The 21,217-nt window shown below is 48.8% G+C and overlaps 1 protein-coding gene across 1 annotated transcript; it reads left to right on the forward strand.

The window, feature by feature from the left end:
* The first annotated feature begins 989 nt into the window (after positions 1–989).
* SLC35E1 (solute carrier family 35 member E1) lies at positions 990–19,923 on the forward strand. Its single transcript, XM_052642737.1, has 6 exons — positions 990–1,416; positions 1,820–1,890; positions 4,120–4,257; positions 5,275–5,400; positions 16,170–16,415; positions 16,887–19,923. The coding sequence occupies exons 1-6, from the start codon at positions 990–992 to the stop codon at positions 17,115–17,117; spliced, it is 1,239 nt and encodes a 412-aa protein (XP_052498697.1). The 3' UTR covers positions 17,118–19,923.
* Positions 19,924–21,217: the final 1,294 nt, after the last annotated feature.

The following is a 21,217-nucleotide window of genomic DNA, read 5'->3' on the forward strand; positions in this document are numbered from 1 at the left end:
ACACAAGGTTAAGCTGTGACTTCCCACCAACATTTTACGGATAAAGTTGGGTTGCCACTTTTTAATTTGCCAAGTAAAGATACAGTAGAAGGAAAAATTTAACACTCTTTATCGCCCCCAAAGTTGGAAGTACATGATTTTTCAAGGTCCTGCAGTGTAAGATCATCTTGCTGAAAACACCAGTTGTTTTCCGTTGCGGCTTTGGGCTGCTCTATCCCAACTGGTCCTTGAGCATCAGCAGTAGGGGCCAGCACCACGCCCCTCCGTCCTGCAGATCCCTAGAGACAGGTGCCCGAGGAGGTTGCCATTACTGCGACCCCCAAACTGGCCAGAGGAGGCATGCCACGTAGCTTCCCTTATCTGCCCTTCGGTCCATCAGTTGGTGAAATGAAGACAGTAATACCGCACAGCGCATTCCCACAACGTGCTCCAGGGCGCTCTGGGCTGGCCCCTCTGTTGGAGTGCGGCCACTGGAGTTCGCTGCCGGTGTGCAGAAAGAATTTAGCCTATGGAGAGGTTTTCACCATTCGGTTTCTCTTCTTTTACCTTCGTCTTCCGACCATCAGGAATCTGGCTGGAGGGCGCCACTACAGCCCGGATATCGAGGTTTGACCCGCGAACTGGATCACCCGCTCACAGACACCGACATAGCGGGGACCTACCGCTCCCCCCCGCCCCTCCTGCCTGTGCTCCGGGACCCAGTTAGGCTCCCTCAGGCCAGCCCACTGCTCTCAGAGCCCTTCTGGGCTCACGGTGCCCTTTCCTTCCGCTTCCGGGACAGACCCCGCCTTCCAGGAAGCCCATCGATAGGAGGGCGGGGCCTACGTGCGCTACGTGGTGGCGGGCGCGTCGGCCGGCGCGTGGCGGTGACGGAGGCGCCGGTGGCTAATAGGCAGCCGCGTTGGCTGGCGCTCCCGCCCCCGTCCTGCCCCGCCCCCGTCCGGCGTCGGGCCGTCGGGCAGGCGGGAAGGGGCGGCCGCTCCGGGAGGATGGCGGCGGCGGCGGCGGCGGGAGTGGGCGCGGGCGCCGGGGGCTCGGGAGCCGCCGGAGGCGGCGGCGGGGGGGCGCGCGAGGGCGCGCGGGTGGCCGCGCTGTGCCTGCTGTGGTACGCGCTGAGCGCGGGCGGCAATGTGGTCAACAAGGTGATCCTGAGCGCCTTCCCATTCCCCGTGACCGTGTCGCTCTGCCACATCCTTGCGCTGTGCGCGGGGCTCCCGCCTCTGCTCCGCGCCTGGCGCGTGCCCCCGGCGCCGCCCGTCTCGGGCCCTGGGCCGGGTCCGCATCAGTCGTCCGGCCCGCTGCTACCGCCGCGCTTCTACCCGCGCTACGTGTTGCCGCTCGCCTTCGGCAAGTACTTCGCATCAGTGTCCGCGCACGTCAGCATATGGAAGGTGCCCGTGTCCTACGCGCACACCGGTGGGTGCCGAGGCTGGCCTAGGGGGCGGCGGCTGGCGCACGCCACCTGGGGCTTTGACGCTTGGGTCGGAGTGCGCCGGCTGGGGTTGCCCTCGACGGCCTGGAATGTCGGGCTAAGTCCGTTTCAGTCCAGAAGGCGCTGGAGGCCGCCAAAGCTTTTAGCAAGAGAGGGACACGCTCAGGGGTCTCCGGGAAGGAAGGGACTGAAAAGGAAGCTGGGCAGTGAGCAGGGCGGATCAGAACTGTTGGGTTCGGGGAAGGCCCACAGATAGAGAAGAACTGAAGTGGCTTGAGGGGCAGCCAAGCCTTCCTACCCCCCCCCCCCCCGTGGGGTTGGGACAGGTCCCAGAGTGGCTTCTGGGACTAGCGCAGCTCCCTGAATGCCCCTACCCTCTCTTTGCAGTCAAGGCCACCATGCCCATCTGGGTGGTCCTCCTGTCCCGGATCATCATGAAGGAGAAACAGAGCACCAAGGTAAGCTAGGAGGGCTCTGGGCCGGTGGGGGCCCCAAAGGCTTCCCAGCTGTTGCTGAGCTGGTGACGTGGTCCAGGTTCCTGGTCTGCAGGCTGTCTGGCTTCCTGTCCAATAAGGAAGTCATCTTCTAGACCTCTGGTGGCTCTTCTGCTGCTAACGTTCTGGAATCACCCCTGGGGCAGTAGCAAGTGGGGTATGTGTTCCTGAGTTGTTTCTGATGTGTGGCCTCAGGATGCTGCTGCCCATCTCAGATCCAGCCGTCCTCCCTGTTTGGATTCCCATCCTGGGGTTGCTGGTAGGCAACTTGGATAAGTTGGTCCCATCTTGACCAGAACACCCCCCTCCAGTGGAATGAGGGTTGGAACATCTGACTCCTTGCTGGAACGGAACTCTGACACTTTTACATCTTTGCAAGAGATAGTGGTCAGGCTCAGGATTTCTGGGGTCAGAAGTGAGAAGCTAGTCAGAGGAATCTGATTTTGGCAAAGCCCAGCGAAGTCTTCGAAATAAAAACAGCCAGGAATTGTGAATGTCTGGAAATGGAAGTGAAAGCAGCCCGCAGAGCCCAGGGCTCCATGGAGGAGATGCTCTGGGCACAATCCAGGGTCTGTTCGAGATGCCAAGCCAGGGTATTTCCTGGCTTGGAGTGAGAGAAGCTGTGGCTTCAGCCAGAGACAGCCTTGCCCTGTGTCCTTAAGTGGAAGTGGGATTCCTGTTGTCCCAGCTGGAATCCATTTCATGCTGGACAGAGTGCCTCTTTTCTATGTGGTTGGTTTCTGGCATCCTGTATTTTATGTAACTTAGAACGGTGGTGCCCTGGATCAGCTTATAGAAATGGGGCCACCCCTGGCTGGTGTTGGCTTTTGGTCAGTCTTGTCCCCTGCCAGATCCAGTGTGCCCTGCAGCCCACCCCCAAGGTGCTGTCAGACGTGCCTGGTCTGCCCAGGTCTGAGCTGGCCAGCAGGTGTGTCTCGCCTCTCTCAGTATCACACTGTGTTTATCAGGTTTCCTGTGGTAAGGGTCATTGTACCTGGCTTGGGCAGGGAGCCAGAACCTTTCACAGGGAGGAGACAGGGGAATGGCTTAGGCATGAGACTAATGAGGATGATGATAGATTAAGCTGTGGCCCCACCCTTTCCAGATAAGGTCGGTGATCATTTCATCTCGGGGAAAGCAATGAGCCTTCAAAAGGAAGAAGCTGAGGACCAGCCAGTAGTGAGGGGCAGGGATTCTGGACTTCAGAGCTCTCACTGTTACCCTGTGTATGTGGGGAGGGGGTAGAGAGCTGCACCACCCCCTCCCAAAATCTCTGGAGTGTTTTTTTGTTTGTTTGTTTTTAATATCTTTATTTGTTTTGGCCGTTATGTGCCGAATGTGGGGTCTTAGTTCCCTGAAGAGAGATCAAACCTCAGGCCCCTGCATTGGGAGCAGTCTCAACCAGGGAAGTCCCCAAAGTGCTTTATGAGTGTCCTCTGTAGGGGAAGGATGAGCCAGGAGTAAGGAAAGCCACATGCTGGGAATGGACCCCATTTCACTCGAAGTTGGGAGCCTATTTAGCCGTGAGAGTTCCGGGGACTTTCCAGGCCCGGAGATGCTTGAGCCTTCTGGAAGACCCCGGCCACAGCACTCGCTATTCACTCTTGCAGCCAGCAGTTGTTGGGTGCCTGCTGAGTGCCGGGCACCAGCATAGAGCAGTGAGCAAAGAGCTGCCCTAAAGCAGTGCGGGGACGCAGACGAGGAAAAGGGCGCTTCTAGTGGGTGGGGAGCGCTGTGCCCAGAACACACAGCTGGGCAGCCTGACCATGTCTAGGGGGCACCGGGTCAGGGAAGGTTCTTGGCCTTTGTGAACTGTGACCCCTGAAGGGAAAGGTCTCCAGCTGAAGAAGGTGTAGGGGGAGTGTCCTCACCAGGGATAACTGCATGTTAGAAGAGTGCAAAATAAAAGGGACCCAGGAAGCCCATCAGAGGCTTAAAGTTTCAGATCCTGGTGTGTTGGTGGCGGCAGCTGCGTAGATCCTGTTAGGACCAGCCCTGGTTTGTGGCTCTTAATGGGGGTGTTGGCAGGCTGGGGCGGTACTCTGAGAACCATCTGCCTCTCCCCACTCCCCAGAGTGTTACAGTCCCAGCTAATGCCGGCATCCAGAGTGGCAGGTGGTGTCCCTTTGGGGCGGGAGAGAGCAGCCAGCCCCGCCCTGGCCTGGCGGCGACTCCTGCCATATCCTCTCACAGGTGTACCTGTCCCTCATCCCCATCATCAGCGGCGTCCTGCTGGCCACCGTCACCGAGCTGTCATTCGACATGTGGGGGCTTGTCAGCGCCCTTGCAGCCACACTGTGCTTCTCGCTTCAGAATATTTTCTCCAAAAAGGTACTGGGGTGCCGTCCAGGCTGCCCCTGCTGCCCCTGGGGTGTGCGGGTGGCATCTGAAAGGGCAGCCAGGCAAAGACTTCTTCGGTGTTGGAACAAAAAACATCCTGTCACCCTTCTGCTGCTTTTCTATTGTTTTGTTTTTTAAATAGCTTTATTATTATTATTAGGAAGTTGACTTACATTCAATGTGAAAAAATAGAGAAAAGCGCAGTGAAAAGAAATCAGAAAATTTATTGAGCACCTACTGTGTGACAGGCACCGTAGTAGGTGCTGGGGACCAAGACTCAACAGAGACCTGCCGCCTGGCTCAGGGTTTCCTCTTTCCTGAGGAAAGTCACAGTCCTGTTCCCTACTGTTAACGCTAGGGGTTTTTTCCGCATGGTTTTTAGAGTTGCACTATTATACATACTTTTTTAAGTTTTGCTTTGTTCCTTTATTATTTTAACATTGCATTTTCCCATATCATTAAAAGTTATTGCTCGTAACTCATAATACTCACATTCTTTTCAGGTACCAGAATTAACACAGTTGGTTTCCCTGTTGCACATGCAGATTATTTCCAACTATTCCCTACAAATAGTACAGTTTATGAACATCTTTGTGCAGAACATTTTTCTATTTCTCGGGTTATTTCCTTTTGATGAGTTTACCATTCTTGGGCCAGAGGGTATGGGATACTTACAGCTCTTGATGTACTTCGCCTGTGGAACTATATACCAATTTAGACATGAACCAGCACCATTTCAGAGTGCCTGTTTCACTGTAGCTTTGCCAGCAGTTGCGTGTTGCTGGGTTTTCCTGGTTTGTTTTTCTTTTCTCGGTCCTTTGCATATGAAACATGGTGCTCGTTTCAGTCATGGGCAGTGGGTCTCGTCACAGGCGCACTTGCAGGTTTGGCAGTCGAGGTCAGACACCAGGGATGATGTGCAGTCACCATGTTTGGGGCCTGGGTAAGCGGAGCCCCTCTTGCCACGTACAGTTACAACCAGCCTCTAAAGAGGTTTTCTCTCTTCAGGTATTAAGAGATTCAAGGATCCACCATCTCCGGCTGCTGAACATCTTGGGCTGCCATGCCGTCTTTTTTATGATCCCCACATGGGTCCTGGTAGATCTCTCGGCTTTCCTGGTCAGCAACGACCTGGTGAGTTGGCCTGTGCCAAGAACATGCCCTTTTCTTAGCTGGTTCTGAAGTAGGTGCTTTGTCAGGGAATGACACCTCTGTGTTGACTGGGGCACCGGGCCTGGGACTGGCAGCCCTTTTAGCTCTCAGCTCTTTGATGACTCAACATTGCGTGCAGTCAAGGAAGTCGGCTTCTTAGGCATTTTCTTCTCAGTCGTGCTAGATTCCAGCTGCTGATAACTGCTGCATTTGTGCCAGGGCATTCAAGGATGAGAAATGCCAGCACAGGCAGCTCTCCCGCCCTGGTCTGGTTCAGGTCTCACTTGGCCTTTCTGAAACTTGGCCTTGCTTGCACTGCTCGAGTCCTTTCTTGGTGTCGTCTCTGTCTGTACTGCCATTGACTCCAGATGTACCCATAGCTCTCTGAGCTGAGCCCAGAAAAGAGCATCTTCCCACCCACCACCTCTAGGACCAGCCTCCAGAGAATGTACTGGAAACTAATGCAAGCAACAGTGATAAGGAGGTGGGCATGGTTCTTCCAGGTCTGGGTTGGATGGAGTCAATGTAGGGCTTAATGAGGTCTGACTGGATTCTTTTTTTAAAGATCAGTGTATCAATTTTTATTTTTAATTTTTAAAATTTATTTTTTGCTTCACTGGGTCTTCATTGCTGCTTGGGCTCTCTAGTTGGAGCAAGCAGGGACTGCTCTTGATTGCAGTGCCCAGACTTCTCGTTGCAGTGGCTTCTCTTGCTGCAGAGCACAAGTTCTAGGTGCGTGGGCTCAGTACTTGCCACTCACGGGCTTAGTTGCTCCACAGCATATGGAATTTTCCTGGACCAGGGATCGAACCTGTGTTCCCTGCATTGGCAGGCAGATTCTTAACCACTGGACCACCAGGGAAATCCCTGACTGGATTCTTGACATTGGTCTTTAATCTTTACCATCATCTGTGGATGCAGTGGAGGTTATCTCTGGTTTCAGGGTGCAGAAACTGTGGCTCCATGTTCTGACTTCCCTTCCATGTTGATTAGCTGTAATGTTTCTGTGACAAACTTGCTATCATCAACCAGAACTAGTTTATTGCCTGGAAGTACAGTGCACAAAAAGCAATTTACTGCCTCTCTTGCCTTTTCAACTATGAGTTTTCAGAGTAAAGAATTAGAGCTTACTTCAGTGTTAACTAATGAGTTAAGGTTTTGCTTTTTCAGGTGAAGGAGGGTTCTTTTAGTTTTTTGTATCACTGTGAACTCATGCTTGTCAGGTGTACACATGAGTTTTTTAATATTCAGATTATCTTTGCCTGGGCTGACAGAGTCCTTCCTGTTGGATCCCTGCCCTTCTGACAGCACATATCAGCCTTTGGAAGCTTCTGGTCCAACGGGCTGTCTTCCCTCATCTTGTGCGCCTCCCATCCCAGAGCTGCTTCGGGAGCCCAAGGTGCTGTCCGCAGAGCGTGGTGTTCAGAGCCCTTCTGAGTGCCGTGTCCTCCCTGCTGTTGGGCTGTGGTTTTAAAGCCTTTCTAGTGGAAAACTAAGACGCATGTGGTGGCACAGGGGAGTTTATCCCGATTCATTCTCATTCCAGTGTAACACTGCAGGATTTATTATTGCTTTAACTTTTTATTTGCATCCTTTTCTGGTACGATTGATTTCTCGCAACATTTCTTATTCACATACACCGAAGCTATTCATACATGATTGAACTGCACACACGAACAGCTGCTTCAGGTGAGTCCCTGTGAGACAGCTGCAGGTAGACCGTTTACGTTTCTTTGCAGTTCTCTTTGTCCTTAGAGCAGACTTTGTTACAGACGGACAACTGGAATATTGTGTTCTAAGGGTACTCGAAATAGTTGTTTTCACAATGTGCCTCTGTCCCCAGCTTCATGTGTATTTGGGTCCCTTTACTTCCGTTTCATGGGGTCGCAAAGAGTCGGACACGACTGAGCGACTGAACTGAACTGAACTTCCGTTTCAGTTTTTAGGGAATCCCACCCCACCCCACATAGAGCATGGCATGTTTCCAAATGACATGGCAGGGTTTATTCAAAGAAGTCTGGCTTCACTTTCTGTTGCTGCCTCCCCCCACCCCTGTAAGTAGCCATTTTTATGAGCTTGGTTTACCCTCTCAGTGTTTTGTTTTTTTCATAAACATAAGCAAATTTCTATATATAGTCAGCCCTCAATATCCACAGATTTTTAACCAAGGATCAAAATTTCAATCCACAGTTGGTTAAATCTGCAAATGTGAAAGCTGTAGATACAGAGGGCTGAGTGTAAACTGTACTACACCATTTTAACTAAAATTTTAAATTAACTAATTTATTTGGCTGCACCAGGTCTTAGCAGCACTTGGGATTTTTTTATGATTAGCTGTGGTACGTGGGATCTAGTTCCCTAACCAGGGACCAAACCTGGACACCCTGCATTGGAAGCGCAGAGTCTCAGCCACTGGAGCACCGGGGAAGTCCCTGCACTGTGCCGTCTTGTTACAGGAGAGACTGGCGCCTCCTCGGATCTGGGGACTTCTGAACCAACCCCCACAGGTGCTGAGGGCCAAGTGTGTGCATTCCTCCACCCTGCTTATACACACAGTGACTCTTTAGCTATTTTAGATATTTAGAAAAGGCTCTCGCTCAGTAGCACGGCCTGGGGGTTGTCCATTCTGGCCTGCTAGGTCCTTCTTCTCCTTTCGCTGCTGCTTCGCACTGTGTAGGTTTGGCGTCGGGGCTGTTACACTGTTCTAACTCGCTGGTGTCTCTGTGTGTGCACACTCACAGACAGGCCTACGTAGATTGTGTTCTGCTGTCTCGTGGCTCTCTTTGCTTTGCTTTCTCTTGCATTTAGGACATTTTTTGGTTTTCTTTTAGTAATAAACTTACTTGCATTGCCAATGGTAACCTCGTCTTCTCGTCGAGGTCATTTTTGTGTGTGTTTTCTTTAAATTTTTGATTGGGCTGGGTCTTCGTCGCTAGATGCAGGCCTCCTCTGGTTGCAGTGACCAGGGACTTCTCTCTACTTGTGCTGTGCAGGCTTCTCATTGCAGTGGCTTCTCTTGCTGCGGAGCATGGCTCTAGGATATGCAGGCTTTAGTAGTTGCTAACTCACAGGCCCTGGCATGCATACTCCATAGTTATGGCATATGGACTTGGCTGCCCCACAGCACGTGGGCTCTTCCAGAACCAGGGACTGAACCTGTGTCCCTTGCATTGGCAGGTGGATTCTTAATCACTGGACCATCAGGGAAGCCCTGAAGCCATATATTGTTTGCCTTGATGGGACCCTTGTACGTTTTAACAGCAGCCTTAGCAGCACACAGTATTCTACACTGCTGCCCCCTGAAAGCGGGGTTCCTAGCAGGGCTCCCCTGCCCTCCCCTGTGTCTTCCCACAGCAGCCAAGTGAGTTAGGTTTGTCCTGGTGCTGTGCTCCATAGTGGAAGGGAGAAAGCTCAGGGTGGAGACTCATCATCTGGGGCCTGCTACTCACCATGTTTCCAAGAATCAAAGGCTACAGTGGCAGTTCCCAGACACATCCAGACCTGCTGCCAGCAGCTCAGCTGTAGCCAGGTATGGATTTCCAGACTCTGAAGCAGGTGGCCCAGCTTTAAGGCTTGGATAGGATGGGTGAAGCCAGTACTTGAGAAATGAAAAGTAAATGGGAACAGGCAGGCTAATGGAGAAAACCAGATTACAAAGTACCACTGAGCCAGCTGTGGGTTTGCTTTCTTTTGCCTCCTGTGTCTTCAGCCTGGATTTAAAGCATCTGGAAACACAGAAGTGGGCACTGGGGGAGGAAGAAAGTGAAAAGCCCTCTTTACTGGCTTGCTGAGAGGGAAAGGAGATTGGTGATGCTCTGAGAGCATGGGGGGAATCCTCTGTTTTTTGTTTCCTTTGTCCTCTCACGTCTCAGGCCCCCAGCAGTCCCATTTGGTGGTGGCAGCAAGGTCCCACAGGCGCCTAAGATGCTGAGGTGGGCAACCTCCCTCTGCAGCCGCAGGATAGGATTAGCCCCTGTTGCAATTTTTCTTTTCTCATCCTCCCACTGCTTGGCCCCAAATGGAGGTACAGTTGTAGGAAGGAATCAGAGTGGGGTTATTAAGTCCAGCTTTCTGACTAGATGATTGAAAGAAGGAGACCTCAGAAACCAGAAAATACCAAGGAGACATGGAGAGAAGGAACCTGGGGGAAATGATCTCATAAAAGACCATAAAAGAGACTTCCCTGGTGGTCCAGTGGTTAAGACTCTGCACTTCCACTGCAGGGAACATGGGTTCAATCCCTGGTTATGGAACTAAATCCTGCAGGCCGTGCAGTATAACCAAAAAAAAAGAAAAGGCAGAGCCAAGATGGAAAAGCAAGCAGAAATCTGAAATTCAGTTAAAGTTGGAAAGACAAAATTACCATTTAAAAAATAAAACAACAAAATCCTGAGCTGCACATGTGAGGATCTGATCCTAACAGCACACAAAGACAGAACAGTCTGCTCCCCAGGACCAGGACATCACTGGGTGGAGCACACGTGGGACAGGGCTGTGCACCACTGAAAGGCGTCGAAAACAGAACTGGTGTTGGAGCCGCAGCCCACTGGTCAAGCTTGTAGCCTGAACGCAGCTGAGTCTGCTAAAACCAAATATCAACATTACCCATGGGACCTACAGTCTTATAATATTCTAAATGTCCAGGATATAATCGAATTACTGGGAATACAAACAAACAGAAAAATTTCAAGTCTTATGAGAAAAGACAATCAACAGATGCCAGTACTGGGATGACCCAGATGTTGAAATTATTGGACAAAGCCTGTAAAGCAATTATTTATAATCATGCTCCAAGAACGTTCTTGACACAAATGGGAAGAATAGAAGACAGAACCAAGGGGAAATTTCAGGATGGAAGAAACAACTCAAACTCACTGGATGGTATTGGATGAACTCAGTAGCAGAATAGAGATGACAGAGGGAAGTCCGTAATGTGAAGATAAGTCAGCAAAAGGCATCTAGTTTGAGCCACAGAAAGAGAAAGATTCAAAGACAAAAAAAGCTTGAAAACAGAAAAGGGATGCATTATTTATAGGAGAACAGCAATTTGGACAACTGTGGGTTTCTTATCAGAAACCGTGAAGTAGAATAACATCCGTAAAGGACTAAAAGTAAAGAACTGCTAACACATAATTCTATGTCCAGCAAATATAGAATTTCCAAAATCACTGGATCTATAGAAGATCAGGAATAAAGAATTGAACACCACTGTCAACCAACTGGAAATCTCATTGACATTTATAGAATATGTTACCCAGCAGCAGCAGAACAGACATCTTTTCAAGTGTACATGTGGAAATTCACCAAAATAGATCATATTGTATGTCGTAAAAAACCTTAAGAAAAGGATTGGAAATATACAACATATATGCTCTGATCATAATAAAGTTTAAAATAAATAACAAAGAGGTAACAGGAAAATCTCCAAACACTTGGAAACTAAACAGCACATTTCTAAATAATCCATGGACCGAAGAGGAAGTCTCAAGGGAAAAGAAAAAAAATTTTAACTGAAGTAAAACTGACTCTTCCAAAAAAAGAGAGAGGGATAAGACAGTACAAATAATCAGGAATGAAAAAGGGAACAGTACTGCAGAACTCATAGAACCTAAAACCATAAAAATACTACTGACAACTCTACACACATAAAATCAATGGCAGCTGAAATAGCCCAGTTCCTCATAAACCACACAGTATCAAAGTGTGCCCACTCCAGATGAAAAAGATAGCCTGAGTCTTATAGCTAGTAAAGAGATTGAACTCATAGCTTAGAGCCTTCTAAAAAGAAGTCATCAGGCCCAGGTGGTTTTATGGGTGATTTCTACCAAACATTTAAGGAAAAATAAACACCAGTTTTGCACAATCTCCTCTGGAAAACAGAAGAGGAAAAGAACACTTTTGGTTCATATTAACAAACCACAAAAAGGACAGATATCCCTTGTGAGCATAGAGGCAAAAGTCCTTAATAAAATATTAGAATAAATCAAATGTAGGGATATGTTAAGAAACATACTACACTATGAAAAGGTGAGATTTAAATCAGGAATGCAAGGCTAATTCAATACTTTGAAATCAATCAGTGTAATCTACTGTAATAGCCTAATAAAAACACAGTCATACCAACTCATGCAGAAAAGGCATTTGACAAAGTCCAACATCCAGTCATGAGTTTTAAAAAGTCAACACACTAGAAATAGAAGGAAACTATCTCAACTTGATCAAAGGCATATATAGCTAACATAATGTTGAGAAATTGAAAGTTTTTTCCCCTAAATTCAGGAATAAGGTAAAGATGTTCACTCTCAACAGGCCCATTCCCCATGATGCTTAACATCGTAGCCAGAGCAATAAAACAAGGTAAAGAAATAGATTTGAAAGGATGAAATAAAATTCTTTCTACTCGACAAAATCTTATACTTCTTACATTCAACTATAAATCATTACTTAAATGTTAACTTTAACTTTTCTGCTGGGCAAAGGCATTAATGAAAAAAAGTTGAGAAACTATCTCCCTGTGTGTATATATTTGGAGATAGACAGATACTTATAGATATTAAATTTTTTTTAATATAGAAAAGCTGATTGGAAATTTTACATTAACTGGCAAGAAAACTGAAATAGCTAAATAAGTTTGAGAAAGAACAGAGTTGGAGGAATCACATTACATAATTGTAAGACTTAGTATAAAGGTATGGATGTTGGTGGAAAAAGACGTTCATCAGTGAGCAGATAGACAGCTTGAAAGAATACTCACAGATACGGGTGACTGATTTTTTGCAAAGGTTCAAAGGCAACTCCGTGGAGAAAGGATAGTTTCTTTAACAAATGGTGTTGGAGCGAATGAACATCCATATGCAAGATCTGAGCCTCGGCTTCAGTCTCACACATAATACAAAATTTAACTCGTAAGGTATTCTAGACCTAAATATAAGAGCAAAAATGGTAACCTTCAGAGGAAAACATAGAGGAAACATCTTCATGACTTGGAAATCGTCTGTAGACATTACACCAAAAGCACGGTCCATTAAAAAAAACATTGCTAAATGGGGGCTTCATCAACGGTAAAGGCTTTTGCTTTCCAAAACACTACTAAAGAAAGACAGGCTATAGACTGGGAAAAAAAAAAAGGCTTGCCAGTGAGACACTGACAGAGGACTTGTGTTCAGGACATATAAAGAACTCTCAAAACTCAGTAGTAGTTTAAAAATAGGCCAAAGACTTGAATTTCACCATTGAGATTGTACAGATGTGAAATATGTTCAACAGCATTAGTCATTAGGGAAAAGCAAATTAAAACCATGAGGAGATTCGCTTTGTATCTAGTAGAATAGCTCCAATGAAAAGTACTGACAGTACCATGTTTGTCAAGGATGGGGCACAACTGGAATTTCCCTGTTGTTGGAGCAACGGCAAAATGGCGCAGCCACTCTGGAAAACATTTGGGAGTTTCTTCTGAAGTTAAACATAACACTGACCACATGTCCCAGCAGTCTCACTCCTGGGTGTCTAGAGAAATGAAACTCAGGTTCACATAGAAGCCTGTACACAAATGTTTAGCAACTCTGTTTATGATCACAGAGTACTGGAAACAACCCAGATGTCCTTCAACAGGTGAATGGAGAAAGAAACTTCGATGTGTTTGTACAGCAGAACATTTCTCAGCAATAACAAGGGTACCAACTGTCATCCCTTACAACAACTTGGGTGGATGTCACAGGCATTATGCTGAGTCAAAGAAACCTGTCTGAGAAGGTTCCATGCTGCATCTTTCCAGACAGAGGACAGTCTCCAAAAGACAAACCTATCATGCAGAACACCTCAGTGGTTGCTTAGGTTGGGGGAGGGAGGGTGCACAGAGAAGCCCTGGAGAGTGTCATGGGGTGATGGAGCTGTTCTGAACTCTGCATGTGGTGTTGGCTACACAAATCCATATATGTGTGTTAAGACACATGGAACTATCCACTAGAAGGAAGAAACACTCAACTTTTTTGTATGTCAGTTCTTTTAAAAAGCTGGATTGGCTGGGTTGCTTTTCTGGAAGATATCTTTGCAAGCAGGCTGCCTTGTAAAAATAGCTTGTAAGTCCCTGTGGGTCACCTCAGGGAGGAATTCCTGGGAGAACAGGTCAGCTAGCCCTGAAGGCAGTTCTGAGCAGGTCCCTACTTGGATCTCCCTCACTTTTAAGAGGACTACGTGATCCTTCCCTATCAGAAGGTGCTGGAGATAGAATCAGGCCACTGCCCGAGGACTGCTGCAGCTCTCTCCCTGGCAAGGCCACTGGACATCACTGTCCTGAGAGATCCAGCTGTGTCCTCCAGTGTGAGAGGCCAGAGCAGGCTGGGAATTAGCCTGAGATCAGCCCAGGCTCTTTGAGGAGTTTGTGGTCCTAATGTTGGCTAGTCGGTGTTTCTTCTGTTGTTCAGCTGGTCAGTTTTGTCCAGTTCTTTGTGACCCTATGGACTGCAGCACACCAGGCTTCCCTGTCCTTCACCATCGCCTGGAGTTTGCTCAAACTCATGTTCATTCAGTTGGTGATGCCATCCAACCATCTCATCCTCTGTTGCCCTGTTCTCCTTCTGCCTTCTGTCTTTCCCAGCATCAGTGTTTTCTGATGAATTGAGTCTTCACATCAGGTGGCCAAAGTATTGGAGCTTCAGCTTCAACATCAGTCCTTCTAATGCATATTCAGGATTGATTTCCTTTAGGATGGACTGGTTTGATCTCTTTGCTGTCCATGGGACTCTCAAGAGTCTTCTCCAGCACCATAGTTTGAAAGCATCAGTTCTTCAGTGCTCAGCTTGCTTTGTGGTCCAATTCTTACATCCATACATGACTACTGGAAAAAATATAGCTTTGACTATATGGACCTTTGTTGGCAAAGTGATGTCTCTGCTTTTTACTGTGCTGTGTAGGTTTGTCATAGCTTGTCTTCCAAGGAGCAGATGTCTGACTTCATGGCTCTGGTCACCATCTGCAGTGATTTTGGAGCCCCAAGAAAATGAAGTCTGTTACTGTTTCCATTTTTTTCCCCATCTATTTGCCATGAAGTGATGGGACTGGGTGCTTTGATCTTAGTTTTTACTTCTAGGCCCCCTTTATTATGGTGGCTTCATTCTGGCGAGGGTCGGATGGTAAAATTTTGTTTTTCTAAATTTTCACTTGCTTTTTTAAAAATTGTATTTGACTGTGCTGAGTCTGTTGCTGCGTGCAGACTCCCTCTGGTTGTGGTGTGCCTCGCTTCTCGCCATGATGGGTGCTCTTGTTGGAGAGCACTGGCTCTAGAGCATGCGGGCTTCAGCTGCTCTGCAGCGTGTGGAGTCTTCCTGGGCCAGAGGTTGAACTCGTGTCCCCTGCACTTGCATGCTTAACCACTGGACGACCAGGGAAGTCGGCAACTAAAGTTTTGATGATAGCATCATTTTCTGTTCGTTTGGCTTGGGATTGTTTTAAAGCACTTTCAAAACCATGATTGCATTTGGTCCTCACAGCAGCAGTGTTGTACAGACTCATCAGGATTAGTCTTCCCCATTGCAGAGATGAAGGCAGAGAGGTTGGGCAGCTTGCCTGAGGGCTCCCATTGATGGGGCAGACCAGAGCCTTGGGCTCCCAGCCTTGTCAGGGGGGTCTTCATACACCCAGAGGCTGCCACCCCAGGACCTCCCCATTTGATACAATGCAAAATGTCTGCTATGGTTGGAATGTCTGTGTCCCCCTAAAATTCATATGTTGAAACCTAAACCTTACAACATGATGGTGTTTGTAGATGGGGCTTTTTGGAGGTGATTAGGACATGAGGGTGGGGCCCATCATGAGTGGGATTCGTGCCGTTCTAAGAGACCCCAGAGCTTCCCTGGTGGCTTAGCATCAAGAATCCACTCACCAGTGAAGGAGACGGGAGTTTGACCCTTGATCTAGGAAGATCATACGCCATGGAGCAACTAAGGCCGTGCCCCACAGCTACCGAGCCTGTACTCAGTGCCCCACGGCTACCGCGCCTGCACTCAGTGCCCCACGGCTACTGAGGCTGTACTCTAGGGCTCACAAGGCCTAGAGCCTGCACGCCACGAGAGAAGCCCCCACAATGAGAAACCCACGCACTGGAGCTAGAAAGTAGCCCTTTCTTCCTGCAAGCAGAGGAAAGCCCATGCAGCAATGCAGACCTAGCACAGCCAATAAATATATAGATAAAATTATTTTTAAAAAGAGAGAAACCCCAGAGAGTTCCCTTGCCAATTCTGTCCTGTGAGGACCCAGTAAGACCCACTGAACCAGGAGGGCGCCCACCAGATGTGGAATCTGCCAGCACCTTTATCTTGGACTTCAGCTCACAGAACTGTAAGAAATCAACATGTTTTTTGTAACCCCTCTAGCCTGTGGTACTTTGTCATAGCAGCTCAGACAGGTGATGTCCAGTATGTAGACCCTGCTCTGCTAACCGAGAGCCCCAAACCTCCCTGCCCAGGGACAGGGGAAAGCTCTGGTTCATGTCCTCTGCACCCCTTAAGTACCTGATGCCCCCCCGAACCTCCACTTCCTTGGCAGGAGTGGGTGGTGATTTACTGTTGTGCCATGCAGAGTCGTGAAGGACAGAGGTTGTTCGTATAAAGTACCTGGTAGCACACCATGACCTGCCTGGGTCTGTTCCGCTACCAGGAGTGTGACCCCCGAGAAACCACCGTATGTCACCACCCTCCCCAGGGCAGGCGTGCTGTTCTGAGTACAGTGCTGTTCTCGTTCCCCCGTCTCTGCAGACCTATGTGTCCCAGTGGCCTTGGACACTTCTGCTCCTGGCTGTCAGCGGCTTCTGTAACTTTGCCCAGAACGTCATTGCCTTCAGCATCCTCAACCTCATCAGCCCTCTGAGCTACTCGGTCGCCAATGCCACCAAGAGAATCATGGTCATCACAGTGTCCCTGATCATGCTGCGGAACCCCGTCACCAGCACCAATGTCCTGGGCATGATGACGGCCATCCTCGGAGTCTTCCTGTACAACAAGGTGAGTCTGGGCTGGGGGAGGCTGTCCCTTTGACACCCAAGGAGGCACCAAGCATTGGTGGAGAGGATGGAGCCTCACCAGGAACCAAGAGGCAGGGGTTCCAGCTCCCAGCTTTGCCACTGCCTGGTTTATGGTCTTGGCTCCACTCCCTCCACCCTGGGCTTCCGTTTTCCCTCGTAGATGCCCCAGGCTCATGCCTCACTCTGTTTTGGCTCTCAGTTCTACCGCGGCTCTATTGGGAATTTCACACCTTCCTTGCGAAGGCTCTGTGTACTCCCCTGTGAAGCTGTGGGATGGCTGACAGGGAGGGCTGCTCCATTAACCGTTCACTGAGCGTACCCCAGCTCCACTCGGGGTGACACTTATATCACCTTGAAGGCCTCTTGGCCATGAATCTCAAGCCCCTGCTGTGTCCTCTGAGTGCGTCCCAGGCACGAAACTGATGGCATCACTGCTCTCTTGACCTTGCAGACCAAGTATGACGCGAACCAGCAAGCCCGGAAGCACCTCCTCCCCGTCACGACAGGGGACCTGAGCGGTAAGCAGCACCACCGGAGCCCCCTGGAGAAGCCCCACAACGGCACGCTCTTCCCCCCGCACAGTGACTACCAGTACGGCCGCAACAACATCTTGACAGATCACTTCCAGTACGGCCGGCCGAGCTACCCAAACTCTTACACTTTGAACCGATACGACGTGTAGAGCCTAGCGAGCTGGGCAGGACGTTCTGCTGGTCCTCCCCTCCATCCCCGCCCCCAGCAGCATCAGAAACTCCTGACAACCAGTGAATGTACAACCCAGCCAAGGGGGGATGGTGCGGAACCAGCAGAAGACCCTGGGGGCCCTGGCCCCTACCCGCGCCCAGGGGCAGCAGGAAGCAAACCCTGCCATGGGGACCACCCCTGAGCTCCGGTGTTTCACACCCTTTCTTCCTGGAGCCTTGTCTTCTGAGGCAGCATCACTCTGGAAACATTGGCTAGGTTTTTACCTTTCCACGTAGACTTATTTCCCCAAGTCTGTTCTTCAGAGTTCTTTTCCTGCTTTCCAGCCAGGACCCTCTCTGGAAAGGACACAGACCTCAGAGCAGGCAAAATGTGCTTTGCAGGGAGGGTGGCAAGGAGAGGACCCTAGGGTGGTGCTTTGCGACTGGCCACTTGCTCAGGCAGGCGCAGGACTGAAGCAGGTGTGGAGCAGAGGAGCCAAGGGTTACGAAAACCTCTCCAGCCACCAAGGTGGACTTGGCTTTGGGTCAGCCCCATGACGGTTTGCAATTCTGGCCAACAGCCCTCAGTGCAGAGCAGTTGCAATTAGCATTGAATCCTTACAGCCTAATTCTCTGACCTGCAAGTCAGAGTTGGTGTGCCGACCGAAAGGGAGGGGCGGCTGCTGACTCCCGACTCTCTCTTCCTTTGCTGGAGTGGAACGACTCTCCTTTCGGAGCAGCAAGAAGGACCATTCAAAATCATGTTCAGCGTTTCAAGCTCAACTACAATAATCATTTTGTTTTCTCATGAGCCTTCAACACTCTGTGCTTAACAGGGTATCTGGTGAGATGGTTTTATGAGGATCTTGCATTTTCTAGGGCATATTTTGTAGTTGTCTGTTTATCGCCTCGGTCCCCCACCCCTCACCCCCCTCTTAGGGGATGCAGGATGCATGCAGATTGGCTTATGGTTGGAAACCCCTTTGGTTTTTAAATGTTTAAAAACAAGAAAGGTTGCTGGCGATGCCTGTCTCAGCACACGTCTGCATTTAGTAGGAAGGAATGAAGTGTTCCGAAGCACTTTTCTAGTGACCACAACCTCTGAAAGTGAGATGAATCAAGAATGTCACCTCCATGCTTTTGTGTCACAGAGCCTGGCGCTCTGATTCCATTAGCTGCTCTAGCAGTGTTTCCGTCAGGATCTGAATCATGTCCCAGGGAAGGGGCAAGCACCAGGCTAGGATTTAGTTTGCCAAATCAGTCTTTGGTCAAGAAGTTTGGGTTTTAGCAGAATCACATCACCAGGAAGATTATGTGAGCTCCGAGGGTAACCTGTGTGCTGAGGTCCAGGTTGGGACACTGGCATCACAAGAGATTGTGGCCTCAAAGGGGACCCTCCCTTGACTGCTGGCTGCCTTCTTCTGCCCTGCGCCTAGCCTCTTCAACAGGCACTTGGCTTGATCAGCAGATGGGACCTCGGGTCACCTTTTATCTTCTGGCGTGAGATGGTTCTCTGCTCCGAGAGGAGGTGCCAACCGTAGCTTATGCTCGACTCCTGTTTGTTTTTGATAATTGGAACTTTGTACTTAGAGGTTACATTTTGTCGCTCACAGATGGGCCACTCCTGGAGAGGTCATGAGGTCGCCTTCTGGCTTGAGTTTAGTACCACTGGCCTCAGGAGAACCCATTTGGCGTTGGCTTGCTTTTTCCTTACTTTGGCCTCAAGTTCTGAGACTACGTCGTGTGAAACAGGAAGGGGCCATCCTCAAGGATGTTTTTGTGAACTTGCCGAGTGCCTTCATCAGAGGCAGGAGTTGGACCTGCAGTTGGTCCACAATAAATAGGGGTAATTTTGCATGGCAAAGAGATTACAGTAATTGTCTTTATGATAGGAACTGATTCCTTGAACATAAAGTTGAACTCCAAAATGAATTATGCTTCTCTGCAGGTTTAATGACATTTCTGAGGTTGCTGAAATTTGTGTATTTGTTCTTCCAAAGCAAGATCTGCTGGTGAGGGGAAATACCTGACTGGTTTCTTTACGGTTTATTAATGAATAAACGAATATTTAGTTCTGTACATAAACCTACAGTGAGTACATACACTGGAATGAGACAGTCGTATTCGATCGGATCAGAAGAGAAAGACATACTTTTGAGACTTGAAAGTTCAGAGCGGACGTTGACCTCCTGAAGGTTGGTTTTCCAGCCACTTGCTGCCCTGGCTCAGCCCCCACTCCTCCTCCTCTCACATCCACATCTGCAGTTGGGTTGCTTCACCCTCCTCCCTGCTGGGGTTTATAACAGCAAATTTAGTTCACCCATCCGTGGTGTGGTCTGCAAAACTAACTCGAACCCAACCCCTTTATTTTACAGAAGGGGAAACTGAGGCTCAGAGGGCATTTTTAAATAGTGTTTATTCACTATCTTGAGACTCAGTGTGGAATTTTTAAGCACCTTATTTTAAGTCATTCATTATTTGGGAAAATCAAACCCCTGTTACAAAGGAGAGAAGTCAAACAGGTTCAAATGAAGAAGTACCTGGAGTTTCTGAACTCTGCTGTGTATTTAGCACGCATCATACAGCAGGTCCTGTGTTATCGCTGGGACATAACCAGACCTGGATCCCTTAAGGTCTAACAGCCTTAAGGCAGAGAACATTAAATTATTGAAGAATCTGAAAATTGTGAACTCTTTATGTCACCGTGTCTTCAGGACTTTTCATGCTATAGACTGTTCTGCGGGAATGATACTGTGTATATTCTTGGATGGCATTTACCAAAAATAAATGACAGTCTCCAGGGAATTAAGATTGGTCCCAGTTTGTGGGTGAAGGGCCCCTTCTGAGTCAGTCTGTCCTCAGTGTGTCCAGCCACACAGTGTAAGAGGCAGAAAACACACCAGCTTGGTTCCCACATCCAGGCATATTGCAACCTTTTTATTTTTTCTGAGCCCAAATTTAGATGTGTGATTTATGGATTTGTGAGACATAGGATAAAACTAGAAATCACAGCATCACAGTTAATGACGTGCCTTTATTGAACAGAGTAACATGGAAAATCCAAGAATGTTGCAACAGCTGTGCTTATACAGCATCTGTGTGAAGGAATAATAGACAGTGAGTACCTGATCCATGTGGGCTTTTCAAACACAGTCCACAGATGGTTACCTTTGCCTTGCTACAGATGAAAATGGGGCCCAGAGGGGTTAAGTGATTTGTCCAGGATCACACAGCTACTGCAGTCTGCCTCCAATCCCATTTCCCCCCATATCACTCAGAAACCACTGCCAACAGAGAATCTCCTTTCATCGCAATGGATACGTAAGTTTCTTCTAAAACAATTGCCTGCATCCTTCTGTTCAGTGATTTACTGAGTGCTTGCTGCTGCTACTGCTAAGTCGCTTCAGTCGTGTCCAACTGTGCAACCCCAGAGACGGCAGCCCACCAGGCTCCCCCGTCCCTGGGATTCTCTACGCAAGAACACTGGAGTGGGTTGCCATTTCCTTCTCCAGTGCGTGAAAGTGAAGTCGCTCAGTCATATCCGACCCTCAGCAACCCCATGGACTGCAGCCTTCCAGGCTCCTCTGTCCATGGGATTTTCCAGGCAAGAGTACTGGAATGGGGTGCCATTGCCTTAGGTGGTGCCAAAAACAGGAAACAGATAAATAAGCCTCCTGCCCTCTGAGCACTCAGCTCAATTTCTAGATGTGTGACTAAGGAGCACTCAAGTGCTGTGTTAGAGGTGGGGGAGAAAATGCTAAAGTGCAGGGTTATTTGAGGGGCACGTGGGAATGTGCTGACATGCATTTTCAATTCACAGAATATTTTATCCACACATTTTTTAATACATGTGTCTCATTTAACTATCAAAACCCAAAAGGCAGATATTAGCCCCATTCTACAGAGGGAAACGGCAACAGAGAAAGGCTTGGCCCACTGAATAGGGCTGGAACCCAAGTTTCAGACTACAAGCCCAGGGCCCTTTGCCCTGCAAAACAGCCTCAGTAAGTGAACAGTTTTGTTTTTTGTCACCTTTGCCTCACACAGTCAGGTCCCCCTGTGACAGGAAGACCCTGGAGGAGCCCTGATGGCCAGGTGA

This window comes from Budorcas taxicolor, chromosome 7 (assembly GCF_023091745.1).
Source record: "Budorcas taxicolor isolate Tak-1 chromosome 7, Takin1.1, whole genome shotgun sequence".
NCBI classification, from domain to species: domain Eukaryota; kingdom Metazoa; phylum Chordata; class Mammalia; order Artiodactyla; family Bovidae; genus Budorcas; species Budorcas taxicolor.

Excerpts from the sequence above, each read along its gene's own strand:
- SLC35E1 (XM_052642737.1), top strand. The coding sequence starts at position 990 with ATGGCGGCGGCGGCGGCGGCGGGAGTGGGCGCGGGCGCCGGGGGCTCG. Across the intron at positions 5,401-16,169 it reads TCCTGGTCAGCAACGACCTG|ACCTATGTGTCCCAGTGGCC; the intron begins GTGAGTTGGCCT and ends CCGTCTCTGCAG. Across the intron at positions 16,416-16,886 it reads GAGTCTTCCTGTACAACAAG|ACCAAGTATGACGCGAACCA; the intron begins GTGAGTCTGGGC and ends TTGACCTTGCAG.